Source organism: Hypanus sabinus, chromosome 5 (genome assembly GCF_030144855.1).
Source record: "Hypanus sabinus isolate sHypSab1 chromosome 5, sHypSab1.hap1, whole genome shotgun sequence".
NCBI classification, from domain to species: Eukaryota; Metazoa; Chordata; class Chondrichthyes; order Myliobatiformes; family Dasyatidae; genus Hypanus; species Hypanus sabinus.
The window spans coordinates 62,067,197-62,080,571 of record NC_082710.1 but is presented as its reverse complement, the minus strand read 5'-3'; the positions used below and the strand labels follow the sequence as shown (position 1 = coordinate 62,080,571).

Genomic DNA, 13,375 nt, shown 5'->3' with positions numbered 1-13,375 from the left:
CCAGAGAGGGGATCCAGGAAGTCAGGAAGCAGTGCACTGAACCACCTCCAGAACTGATTGTCTCACATACCGTTGGAAGTTAGAAGTTTACATACACTTAGGTTGAAGTCGTTAAAACTCATTGTTTAACCACTCCACAGATTTCATATTAGCAAATTATAGTTTTGGCAAGACATTGAGGACAACTACTTTGTGCATGACATGAGTAATTTTTCCAACAATTGTTTATAGACAGATTATTTCACTTTTAATTGACTATATCACAAATCCAGTGGGTCAGAAGTTTACAAACAAAATCAAAAGAAATCAGCCAAGACCTCAAAAAAAAAATTGTGGACCTCCACAAATCTGGTTCATCCTTGGGAGCAATTTCCAAACGCCTGAAGGTACCAGGTACGAACAATAGTACACAGGTATGAACACCATTGGACCACGCAGCCGTCATACTGCTCAGGAAGGAGACGCATTCTGTCTCCTAGAGTGAACGTACTTTGGCGCAGAAAGTGCAAATCAATCCCAGAACAACAGCAAAGGACCTTGTGAAGATGCTGGAGGAAACAGGTAGACAATAATCTATATCCACAATAAAACGAATCCTATATCAACATATCCGGAAAGACTGATCAGCAAGGAAGAAGCCACTGCTCCAAAACTGCCATAAAAAAGTTTGCAAGTGCACGTGGGGACAAAGATCTTACTTTTTGGAGAAATGTCCTCTGGTCTGATGAAACAAAAATTGAACTGTTTGGCCATAATGACCATCGTTATGTTTGGAGGAAAAAGGGTGAGGCTTGCAAGCCGAAGAACACCATCCCAACCGTGAAGCATTGGGGGTGGCAGCATCATGTTGTGGGGGTACTTTGCTGCAGGAGAGACTAGTGCACTTCTCAAAATATCATGAGGAAGAAAAATTATGTAGATATATTGAAGCAACATCTCAAGATATCAGCCAGGAAGTTAAAGCTTGGTCGCAAATGGGTCTTCCAAATGGACAATGACCCCAAGCATACCTCCAAAGTTGTGGCAAAATTGCTTAAGGACAACGAAGTCAAGGTATTGGAGTGGCCATCACAAAGCCCTGACCTCAATCTGATAGAAAATTGGTGGGAAGAACTGAAAACACATGTGCAAGCAAGGAGCCCTACAAACCTGACTCAGTTACACCAGTTCTGTCTGGAGGAATGGAACAAAATTCCAGCAACTTATTGTGAGAAGCTTGTGGAAGGCTACCCAAAACATATGACCCAAATTAAACAACTTAAAGGCAATGCTACCAAATACTAACAAAGTATAAACTTCTAACCCACTGAGAATGTGATGAAAGCAATAAAAACTGAAATAAATAATTCTCTCTACTATTATTCTAATATTTCACATTCTTAAAATAAAGTAGTGATTCTAACTGACCTAAGACAGGGAATGTTTTGTAGGATTAAATATCAGGAGTTGTGAAAAACTGAGTTTAAATGTATTTGGCTAAGGTGTATGTAAACTTCTGACTTCAACTGTAAATGAAAGATGGAATGAAGAAAGTGTTTTATTGACTCTACACAATTAATTCTAAGGCACTTTCAGAGTATATTATTATATACTGTGGGTTGCAACAACAGCAGCAGGAATGTGTGACTTGGATTTGGAAAAGAAACTACAACCATACCTGCTGTCTTGTAAATTGAAGGTAAAATTGACAATGGTTATTACTTAATTATTTTTTAAAATAACTTCTGCACAAACATAAACACTGTGCAATAGATGTACCATTGCTGGTAATGAAACAAACCCACAATTTTTATACTCAGATTAGTGCTACTTGAATTGAGATTGCAAATAATGAAGGAATAGGTTGGGCAGACGGGGAGGAACAGTTTGCTCCAGCAAGGCAAATAGGATCCATAGTGTAATCTCACAACTAGAGTTAGACTGAACAGTATTTCTATCTGAAAGGACTTTTTCACACAAATGCTGAGACAGAGTTTTGTTAGGAAATTTAGTGAACTGACCCAGGTCAATGAAGTTAAGATACAGGAAGCTATGATCTGATTGAATGGGGGAACAGACTCAAAGGGCAAGAAGGTCCATTTCCCTTCCATGTTCCTAGTTTTGTATTGTATTTTAATTTCTTCTCGCATTGTAGCACACTTAGGAGGAAATAGAACCTCAAGTAAAGATGATGTAAAATTGTAGGTTGCTTAAGTATAAAGTTGTATATATAACTTTACACATAGTTATTTATAATTTGGTAGGATTACAATCTTTAATCTCATGGGCTGTGATTGTTTGGATAGGGAGAGGTATCTTGTTGAGTACATGGTTTGAACACTGTTTGGTGAAGTGTATGGTGGTAAACTGAGATTTGTTCAATTTCATTTGTCCGTTGTAACAAGATAAAATTTCCAGGAGCAAAACAATATTACCAGTATTTATTATGGTAAAAGGATTGCATAAAATGTTAAAATGAAACCAAAATACTTACTTTGTACCATTCAATTGTTTGTTGAAAACACATTAATGTTTTGATTCTGCACAGGATCAATAGGTCATACACTTATGTTTCATTTAAAAGTATTATTTAATTAACAAACTGTGTTCCATACTACTTATTATACAAAGCTGGATGAATGGGTGAAGATTTGTCAGATTGCAATTGAATGAAATAGTTTGCCTGGAGTAAATGCAATCTTTCTGTTCTCTTCCATTACATGTTCCAATTTGATCTTCCCTGCCCTAGCTGCTGTCTAACAGACAGCTGGTCCAGGCTGCTGTCCTTCAGATTGACATTGTTGCAATGTTAAGCTGGGCCCACTGCTTCTGAACACCCAGCATTGTTCACAGTCCTCTCAAACCTTTCACCATTCACTGAACAAGCAGCTTGCAAGAAGATCTGGGCTGGGAAAGGAACATTTAAGATAGAGATCAAGGAAGTGTGGAGAAGAGATTAATTTACTTTATTTATGCAGATGAATGTATACATTTTGGATAAATTGATTTGAGAATCTGACATTTATTTTGTGTGCACTCAAATGCTACGGATGCCAATTTGTGTTATGATCAGGAGTTTCACTCTGCTCCTTAACTCCACATCACACCTGCTCCGAATGTAACTTCAGCTCTGCATTTCCACCTATCCCAAGTATCCTTTCCCTTCTTTGCTTATCAACAATATTTACCTACCTTAAAGATATTCAAAATTGCTGCTTCCACAGTTCTTTGAGGAACAGAGTTCCAAAGACTCACAACCCCCTTAGAGAAACTAATGGTGCCTCATGGCTGTCTGACTGAATGAATGAAAGTAAATTTATTATCAAAGTATGTATACATTACTCAGTGCTATCTTGAGATTCATTTTCCTGCAACCATTTACAGGGAAAAGGAAATACAATAAAATTTTATGAGTAACTATACATACGGAGACTAAGTTTGACAGACAACCAGTGTGCAAAAGAATTCACATAAAAATAATAGTGAGAGCAATAGTTGTTAAGAGTCCTTGAAAGTGAGTTTGTAGGTCATAGAGTCAGTTAAAAGTAGCAATGACTGAAGTTGTCCATGCTGGTTCAGCAGCCTGATAGTTATAGGGTAAAGCTGTTCCTGAGCTGGATTTTATACCTCCTGTCTGATGGTAGTAATGAGAAGAGGACATGTCCTGGGTGGTGAGGGTCTTTGACAATGGATGCTCCTTTCTTGTTATAGCGCTCTATGCAAATGTACTCAATGGTGGGGAGGAAATTGCCTGTGATGGTCAAGCCTGTATCCATCACTTTCTGTAGACTTTTTTATTCCTGGGCATTGGTGTTTCCATACCAGGTCATGATGCAACTAGTTAGGATACTCTCCACTGTGCTTTCATAGAAATTCGTCAGCTTTTGGTGACATGCTGAATCTATGTAATCTTCTAAGAAAGTAGAAGCATTACTGTGCCTTCTTTGTGATGGCATTTACAAAATAATAACGGTAATAAGAAAATAAATAATCCTGAGAACATGAGTTGTAGTCTCCTGGAAAGTGAGTCCATTGGTTGTGAAATCATTTCAGAGTTGAGGCAAATGAAGTTATGCATGCTGGTTCAGGAACATAATTGCTGAAGGATAATAACTGTTCCTGACCTGGTAGTGAGGCACCGAGGCTCCTGAACCTTATTCCCAATGACAGCAGTGAGAAGAGAGCATGGCCTGCATGATGGGGCCCTTGATGAAGAATGCTGCTTTCTTGTAGCAGCACTCCTTTTGGATGTGCTCATTGGTGGAGAGGGCTTTTCCTGTGATGGACTGAGTTGTGTCTACCACTTTTTGTGCGCTTTTCCGTTCATGGGTATTGCAAGCTGTGATGCAACCAGTCAGGATACTCTCCACTGTGCATCTATGGAAATTTGTTGAAGTTTTAGATGACATTCTGAATCTGTGCAAATTTCTAAGAGAGTAAAGACACTGCCATGCCTTTTTTGTGATGACACTTAACGTGCTGATCCCAGGACAGATCCTTTGATATAATAACATTAAGGAATTTAAAGTTACTGACCCTCTCCACCTCTAATCACCTAATGAAGTTTGGCTCAAGGACATCTGGTTTTATCCTCCTTTAGTCAATAATGAACTTTGGTTTTGCTGACAGTGAGTGAGAAAATGGGAGTTGTGTGACCTGATTTAAACCCAAGTTCCAATGTTCAGCAATGCATTATAATAATATTATTACAGGAGTACAGTTGGTGATATCCCATAGAACAATTTCACTTAAACTTTTGCAAGACATTTATTCGTGCTGCAGCCTATTGGCAGTAACAACTACTACTTTAACCAATAATCAATTATGTACAGTATAGAGTCATTGAGCACTGAAACATGCTATTTGGTCCATCTAGTCTACGCTGACCATTCTTCTTCCTAGCCCCACATATCTTCACCCAGAACATATCCCTCCAAACCCCTCCCATGCAAATGCCTATCTAAATCTCTCTTAAATATTACAATTGAACCTGCATCTACCTCTCCTGCTGGCTGTTCATTCCACTTCTCTGAGTGAAGATGTTTCCTTTTGGGTTCCCCTTAAATATTTCACCTTTCACCCGAAACTTACGCCCTCAACTTCTGGTCTCACCCAAGCTGAGGGAAAAAAGCCTGCATGCGTTCACCCTATCAATACCCCTCATAATTTCGTACACTTCTACAGATCTTTCCTCTTTCTCCTGCTTTCCTGAGAATAAAATCCCAGCCTACTCAACCTTTTCCTATAACTTTGGTCCTCAAGTTCTGGCAACATCCTTGTAAATTTTCTCTGCGTTTTTTCAAGCTTAGTGATGTTAATTACCTTGTAGGTAAGTGACAAGAATTGCAAACAATGCTCCAAATTTGGCCTCACCAATTGTACTTCATTTATTTATTTAGAGATACAGTGTGGAATAGTCCCTTTCAGCCCTTTGAGCTGCACTGTCCAGCAACCCCCAACAAGCTCGATTTAGCTGTAATCTAAACATCACCAATTAGCCTACCTGGTAGATCTTTGGGAGGAAACCAGAGGGCTTGGGGGAAATCCATGCATTCACAGTGGACCCTGGGATTGTACTCTGATCTCCAACGTCCCAAGCTGTAGTAATGACTCACTAACTGCTCTGCTACCGTGTGATAATTGAAAAATTCTGCCATTATAAAAGAGTAGGATCACAAAATAATAAGTGTGAAGGAGAAAAGAATGACAACACAAATTACCTGGAAAAAGTACTTCTGTGCACCCTTGACTCTAACTTCAGAAGAGGCAGAGGAAGCTTTCCTCCTTTTTAGTATAACAACAATAGCCAGGAAAATCAATTAAAAAAATTTAAGCCACTCCTGTTTCAGTTAATCAAAATATCAAGCATACTCTCTTCCTGTTTTAATCTCAGACATATTATTTTGCCACAGGAAAAAGAAAATATTTATCAACGAAAAAATCTCTAACTGTAAAATTCCTGAAATAATGCAGAAGTTTTTACTTCTGAATCTGTAAAGTAGATTTTTTTTGTCAATGTATGCTGCCATGTTGATTTTTGTTTGTATTTGGAAACTCTTAGCAGATTGGAAATATCATAAGTAGAAATTCAGCATGACTATTACATAGTCTTTAAGGATTATTATCTGATTTTCAGGATTTAATTAACATCAGTTCTTTCCAGCGAGATTGTTATGGCACTGTTATTATCACTTTGTGAACAGATAAATTTTATGTAATGCTTGTGGTAAATTGTGAAGTGGAAGAGGATTTTAAATCAGTTCACTTGCTTCCATATTTACACACAGTTGCTGCCTAAAGTGATAAAAGAAATTACGGAAATCACATGCCAGTGATTTCAACATTTTAAGAAATTTTATACTAGATGTATGATTTTTGAGGATTTCATACACAGATTCCTGGAACTATTGGAGACAAATTTCAACTGTTTTTGCCTGCTTATTTCCAGTTGGAAATTGGCATTTGACTATTTGAGGGCTAAGCGCCTTAAGCATCGTTTTCAGGCAGGCCTGTAAATGGATAAACAATATGTATGGCTGAAGGCCAGGGTTCTTTGTAGATATTCATATTATCATGCTATTAATTACTCAAGCTCAAAAACACAAGAAATTCTGCAGATGCTAAAAATCCAGATTAACACACACAAAATGTTGCAGGGACTTAGCAGGTCAGTCAGCGTCAACGGGAAGAAATAAATGGTTGATGTTTCAGGCTGAGACGCTTCTTCAGGTCTGGAACAGAAGGGGGAGGAGGCCAGAATAAGGAGGTGGAAGAAGGGAAAGGAGTACAAACTGGTGGGTGATAGGTGAAACCAGGTGAGGGGAAAGATGGGTGTGTGAGGAGAGGTATGAAGAGAGAAGATGAGCGGTGATAGGTGGAAGAGGTAAAGAGCTGAAGAAAAAGGAATCTGGTAGGAGATAACAGTGGACCATGGAAGGAACTGAAGAAGGGGGCATCAGAGGAAGGGATGGGCAGTTGAGGAGAAGAGAATGGTGAGAGGGGAACTAGAATGGAGGATGGTAAAACAGAGATAGATGAGTAGGGAGAAATTACCAAATGTTAGAGAAATTGACGATTATGCCATCAGGTAGGAGACTACCCAGACGGAATATGAGATGTTGCTTTATACCCAAATGGAGGATTTCCTTTGGTTGGAGGTTCTATATTACAACAACTGCTGTTTTGGAACTTGTCAATTTCATCAGATATGCCTTCAACTTCCACCCTGATTCAAATTTATTTGGTCCATCTCTGACACCTCCCCCTCCCCTTTCTTGATCTCTCTTTTTCTATCTCTGAAGACAGACAGTCTACTGATATCTTTACAAACCTAATAGCTCTCAAATCTATCTTGACTACATAATACCCTGTCATTTTGTCTACTCTCAGTGCAGCCCTGACTCGCTATTTCCTGGACATTTGCCCTCATCCCATTTTCTCAGCACCATAATATGGATAGAGTTTGCTTGTCCTTACCAACCACCCAACGAGCCTCCACGTCCTGAAGATCATTTTCTGTAACTTGCATCTTCTTCAACAGGATCCTACCACCAAACGCAACTTCCCTTTTCCCCCACTCTCTACATTAGATATCTGATGGATAGGGGAATCAAGGGATATGGGGACAAGGCAGGGACTGGGTATTGATAGTGAATGATTAGCCATGATCTCATAATGGCGGTGCAGACTCGAGGGGCCGAATGGTCTACTTCTGCACCTATTGTCTATTGTCTATTATCCACTTGACTCTCCCCACTGATCTCCCTCCTGGCAGTAATCCCTGCCACCATGACAATTGCTACACCTGTCCCTATACCTCCTCCCTCAACACCACTTAGGGCTCCAAGCAGTCCGTACAGGTGAGGCAACTCTTCACCTGTGAACTCTGTTAGGATTGTCTACTAAATCCATTATTCCCGGTGTGTCCTGCTTTATATTAGGGAGACCCTACATAGACTAATGGATTGCTTCTTGGAGCACTTTTGCTCTATCTGCCACAGAAGAAGGGATTTTCTCGTGGCCACCTAGTTTAACTCTACTTCCTAATCCTATTCTGACATGTCAGTCCATGGCCTTCTCTACGATCACAATGAGGCCACACTCTGATTGGAGGAGCAACACCATCCGGGTATCTTCCAACTTGATGGCATGAACATTAATTTCCAACTTCCGGTAGTTACTCCCCACGCCCCCTTATCTCATTTTCCATTCCTCATTCTGGCTCCTCATTTACCCCTTCTCTTCTCCCCACCTGCTCATCACCTCCCTCTGGTGGCCCTCCTTCCTTTTCTTCCACAGTCCATTATCATCTTCTATCTTCTTCAGCCCTTTACCTTGTCCACCTATCACTTCCCAGCTTCTCACTTCATCTCCCCTCCCTAACCCACCTGCTTCCCCCCTGGTTTTACCTGTGACCTGCCAGCTTCCTTTCACCACACCTTATTCTGGCTTCTTCCTCCTTTCTTTCCAGTCTTGATGAAAGTTCTCTGCCTGAAGGTTCTCTGTTTGTTCAATAGATACTACCTGACCTGATGAGTTCCTCCTGCATTTTGTGTGATTCACCCCTTCCCAACCCCATGTAGTTGGGAATTAAAGCATCCAGTCCTATCTAGGTCACTGCCTTTGGTTTGTGTTGCCAATTTTCCTCTATAGCTATGATAATATTTGGATAAATCATTCCCAATAAGCTGTTCACAGAACTACCTACAGTACCTGTCACTACCTACAAGAATCTGTGAATGACATCAGGCAGTAAGTGATGATAAAAGTAGTCATGTTATCGAGAAAAGAGCAGCAAAATGTACTCAGGCATGAGGGATATATCTGCATCCAGACAAAGTTTACCTTTAAATCAAGAAGAACCCACCTCTGCTATTTGTTTCTTGTTCTAGGAGCCGATTTAAGGCTGCTGTTGGTATTCTGTCTGGTGTTACCACATGTCTTGCCTTTGTGAAGCCAGCAATCAATAACATTTCATTGATGACACTAGGAATCCCCTGCACAGCTCTGCTTATTGCTGAATTAAGAAGGTAAGTTATTGCGAACAGTTGTATATAAATATAACTAGCCACTACACATTAGCTAGTGCACTTTTATGCTGATTTAAATCTATTTTTATGGTTGCACTGTTTTCATATGTTTATAAATTCTTATCCTTGCATCTAATGCATATTTGCAGGTGACAGATTTTATATTGAATTCCACATAATATCATTTTTGTTGTTGGAGATAAAAATATATGTTTGATAAATTTGGTTGTAAAGACCAAATGGGTGGTCTTTACAATCCACCATCCTAGTTCAGGAAGACTTCCAGGCATCTTAATTCACAGTGCACCTCCACTTGACCTTTCTGTCTCTGGATTCCTGCTTAACCCAGGAATGAGGAACAACAATAACAACTTGTATATATGCAGTGCTTTTAATTCAGCAAAATATCCCAATGTGTTACACAAAAGCTTAATCAAACAAATTTTGACCTTGAGGCTCATAAATAGAAATGCATACTGACAGCCAAAAGCTTGATATGCAAAGTAGATTTAAAGGAATATCATAAAGGAAGAAAAGAGGTAGAGAGGCTGTGAGTGTTAACAAGTTTCAATCCAGAGCAGCTTCTGCTAGTGGGGGAGATTCTACCTTCAGCAATGAGCAGAAGATCAGACTAGGGGAGTGCAGACACTGTTAAATTGGACAGGGTCAAGGGACAAGGCCATGTTATGCATGAAAAACAGAAGGACAGATTTTAAAATTGTTGTGTTACTTAACAGGAGACAGCATGATTCAGTAAGAGCAATGGGTGAAAGGAGTGGCAAAGGGTGAAGTAAAGGAGCAAAAGGAGCTCCAAATAACAATTGGATGGTGCGGGTTTGTCATGGGTGCTGAGGAAGTACTGTAGATAGAATGAAGGAACGGTTTGGATTAATCAAATGTGGAGGTAACAAAAATGTAGATGGAGGGTTTTGGGGACAAGTAAACTCTGAAAATAGGAAGGTATGTCACATTTCTGTTAACCATGTTACAATCTAAATAAATTTAACAGTAAATTAGTACCACCACCTTCATTATCTCATCAGTGCTTGTAGATAATGACAGTGCTCGTTATCTCAACTATGTCACTGATAATTAGTGTCCCTTATGCTTCTTTACCCCTTAACAGCTTTATCTTGACATTCAATCTGTCCCATCTTCTAACCTTTGCAATTCTTTAAATCTTGTCACATCTCGAGTTCAGATGAATGAAAAGGGATCTCACTGAAATTTACAAAGCCCTGACAAGTTTAAACAGATTGGTTGTGGGGAGGATGCCCTCCCCCCCTTGTCAAGTGCTTTAAAATAAGGGGTCACAGACTCAGGGTAGAGTAAGATGATTAGGACTGGGAGACTGACAAGTCTAAGAATTCTCTGTTATAAAGGACTGTGGAGACCAGGTTGCTAAATGTACGAAGAGATCAGACAGATTTCTTGTCAGAAAGGGCATTAAGATGATTATGGAGAGCAGAAATCATGTAGAGGTAAAAGATCAGCTATGATTGTACTGACTCTTGGAGCAAGCTTGAAGGGATTGATGACCCACTCCTATTTGTTGAGCTCTGTTTCCGTAAAAGCTGAGAAATATAATTCTTAGGCCTAGAAATTATGAAACATTTTTTCACTGTACAATACAATTCCAAAGCAAGGAAGTTACCCCAAGTTCCATAAAGTGTTCAGTTTTATTTTCTTCTAGGCTTGCAGTGTGCCTGAGATATGTAGACCCTAAACTCTGTTTCCATTATTTGAGCGTGACTCGGGGATACTGTGGACCACAGACCTTCACAGTGTCCCCTGTGTTGGCTGCTTTCCATTAGTTGAACAGCTCTGGCCCTTTTTCAGGGGCCAAACAATTTCTCCTTCACTCAAATGCTGCCTGACCTACTAAGTATTTACAGCTACTTTGGCCATTGTTTCAGTTTTCAGTTATTTGAGTGATTTTTCTTTTGTACTAAACAATGCTATTGCTGTTCTTGATAGTTTACAGGAAACTGCAGTCCGTGTTATAAGAAGATTCTTCAACATAAACTTGTTTTCAATAACAAAAGAAGCTGTTATTACACATTATGACATTGTTTTAAGGCGGATGGCTGTTTTACTAATGTGAAATTGAGCCTAGAGAACACTGTTGATCATTTACACAGTATGGAAAATTCATGAGGTCAAACTCAGGTTGGAGGAGCAACACCTCATATACCGTCTGGGTAGTCTCCAGCCCCTTGGCATGAACATTGAGTTCTCCAACTTCCAGTAATTCCCTTCCTCTCCCTTCCCCCATCCCAGTTTCACTCTGCCTCCTCCCCCAGCTGCCTATCACCTCTCTCATGATTCTGCCTTCTTCTACTACACAGTGCTTTCCCCTTACATTCTTTCTTCACCTTTCCTGCCTATCCCTTCCCTGCTTCCCTTCCACAACCCCTTAATCTTTCCTTTGATTGGTTTTTCACCTGGCACCCACCAGCCTTCTCCTTCCCACCCTCCCCCCATCTTCTTTATAGGACCCCTGCCCCCTCCCTCTTCAGTCCTGACGAAGGGTCTCAGCCCAAAACGTTGACTGCTCATTTCCACGGATGCTGTCTGACCTGCTGAGTTCCTCCAGCTTGTTTTACCTGTTGCTTTGACCACAGCATCTGCAGTGCACTTTGTGTTATGGAAAATTCATGCTGTGAAATTATATAGAAATTCCAAACCTAACAATCTGGATGAAGAAACAACTTTTTAATCCCACAATTATTTGTATTGTGTCATCAATTAAACTCTCATTAGCAGGCAGATATTGGTCATAATTTAACATTGGTACTGTAAAATGAATCCTTTGCTAGAATCTTTGAGGCATAATTTCAGACTTGGTGATTCAATGCATTGTTGTGTTATGCAGTCCTTCAAACTAGAGTTATCTCAATGATTTCACTTTATTTTTCTTGGCAAACTGTGCATAAAACAATTAGAGTTGGAGGAAAAGCTTGAATTAGCAACCCTTACCTGTTTTCTCAGGGCCTGTTTATCTGCTTCACATCTTGAGAGTATATGGACGTGGTACATGATTATATTAGAACACACTGCTTCTGTAAACAAATATGGAGTGATTCCGGGAAATGTTGTTAATGCAATTGGGCTGAGGTAGGATGAGAAGAAATTATCAGATGTGTTGTTGCGTGAATAAAATCATCGGAGAGAAGTACTGGTAGATATGAAGCAGCCTCTTTATTCAACAGAATATCACTAATAAGCAGACAGCCTATGGAGTCATGAGTGGGGGGGGGGAGACAGACAGAGACAGTGGGGGAGAAAAGAAAGAAAGAAATTCAAAAGACAATTCCTTACTTACAATGCTTCCTTTGAACTGCATGTAGCAGGTCAAATGCCTGGATCTTTCCACCATCACACTTCCCTGTTTGCATCTATATTACAGACACCCTAATACATATGAGTAATTAATTTAAATCAGCATTTTTTGTTCTTCCAATTAACTTGGTTAGTGGTTCTTAGGAATCCATTGTTCAGAGCTGCATTTTAGATTTAATCCACAAGTCATATTCAAACCTGAAGGCTCGTGGCTGAAGTCAGTTAACGTTATTTGCTACATCTGCTAATCCCAAAAATTGCTGTAACAAGAAGGAGGTGACTCTGACATCCGTTGTTTCAATTATTGGAATTGATTCTGGGTACATGTAGGTAGTTGGTTCCCTGATCTTTAGGGGAAATCTGATCATCGTCACAATGATAAACATTATCCCCAGATGACAAAGGGGGGGATTTTCAATTGAATATAGTATAGGTTTTGTATTTTGAGAAGGTCTGCTAACAAAGGCTTAGTTCTTTTGGTGAAATGCTTCCACAAGGCCTTCTGGCCCAACGAGCCCACATCACCCAATTACACACACGTGACCAATTAACTTACTAACCTGTATGAGGAAACTGGGGCACCCAGAGCAGGACACAAGGGGTCACAGGGAGAGCATGCAGGCTTGTAGACAGCAGTGGAGTTCAGCCTGAAGAGTGTTGTGCTGGCTGCTCTGCTACTGTGCCACCCCCAAAGGATGTCCCTTTAGAACAGAGATGAGGTGGAATTTCTTAAGCCTGTGGTAGTGAATCTGTGGAATTCTTTGCCACAGGTGGCTGTGGAGGCCAAGTCACTGGTATATTTAAAGTGGATAGGTTCTTAATTAGTAAGGGTATCAAAGGTTATGGTGAGAAGACAGGAGAATGGGGTTGAGAGGGATAATAAATCAGCCATGATGAAATGGTGGAGCAGCCAAGATGGGCAGAATGGCCTGATTATGCTCTTACGGTCTTAACCGCAATCTCCCTCAGAGTGATCTGGTTCCTGTTGGGCTTGGGGGCCTACCAAAGCCTGTTCCCAACATGTT

The 13,375-nt window shown here is 40.1% G+C and overlaps 1 protein-coding gene across 1 annotated transcript in view; it reads left to right on the top strand.

Annotated features, from left to right (window-relative positions):
• acer2 (alkaline ceramidase 2) overlaps positions 1 to 13,375 on the top strand; it is a 62,499-nt gene that overhangs the window by 30,186 nt on the left and 18,938 nt on the right. The window contains exon 4 of the mRNA XM_059970018.1: positions 8,871 to 9,008. Within this exon, the coding sequence (XP_059826001.1) occupies positions 8,871 to 9,008 (138 nt within the window). The remainder of the gene's footprint in view (positions 1 to 8,870; positions 9,009 to 13,375) is intronic.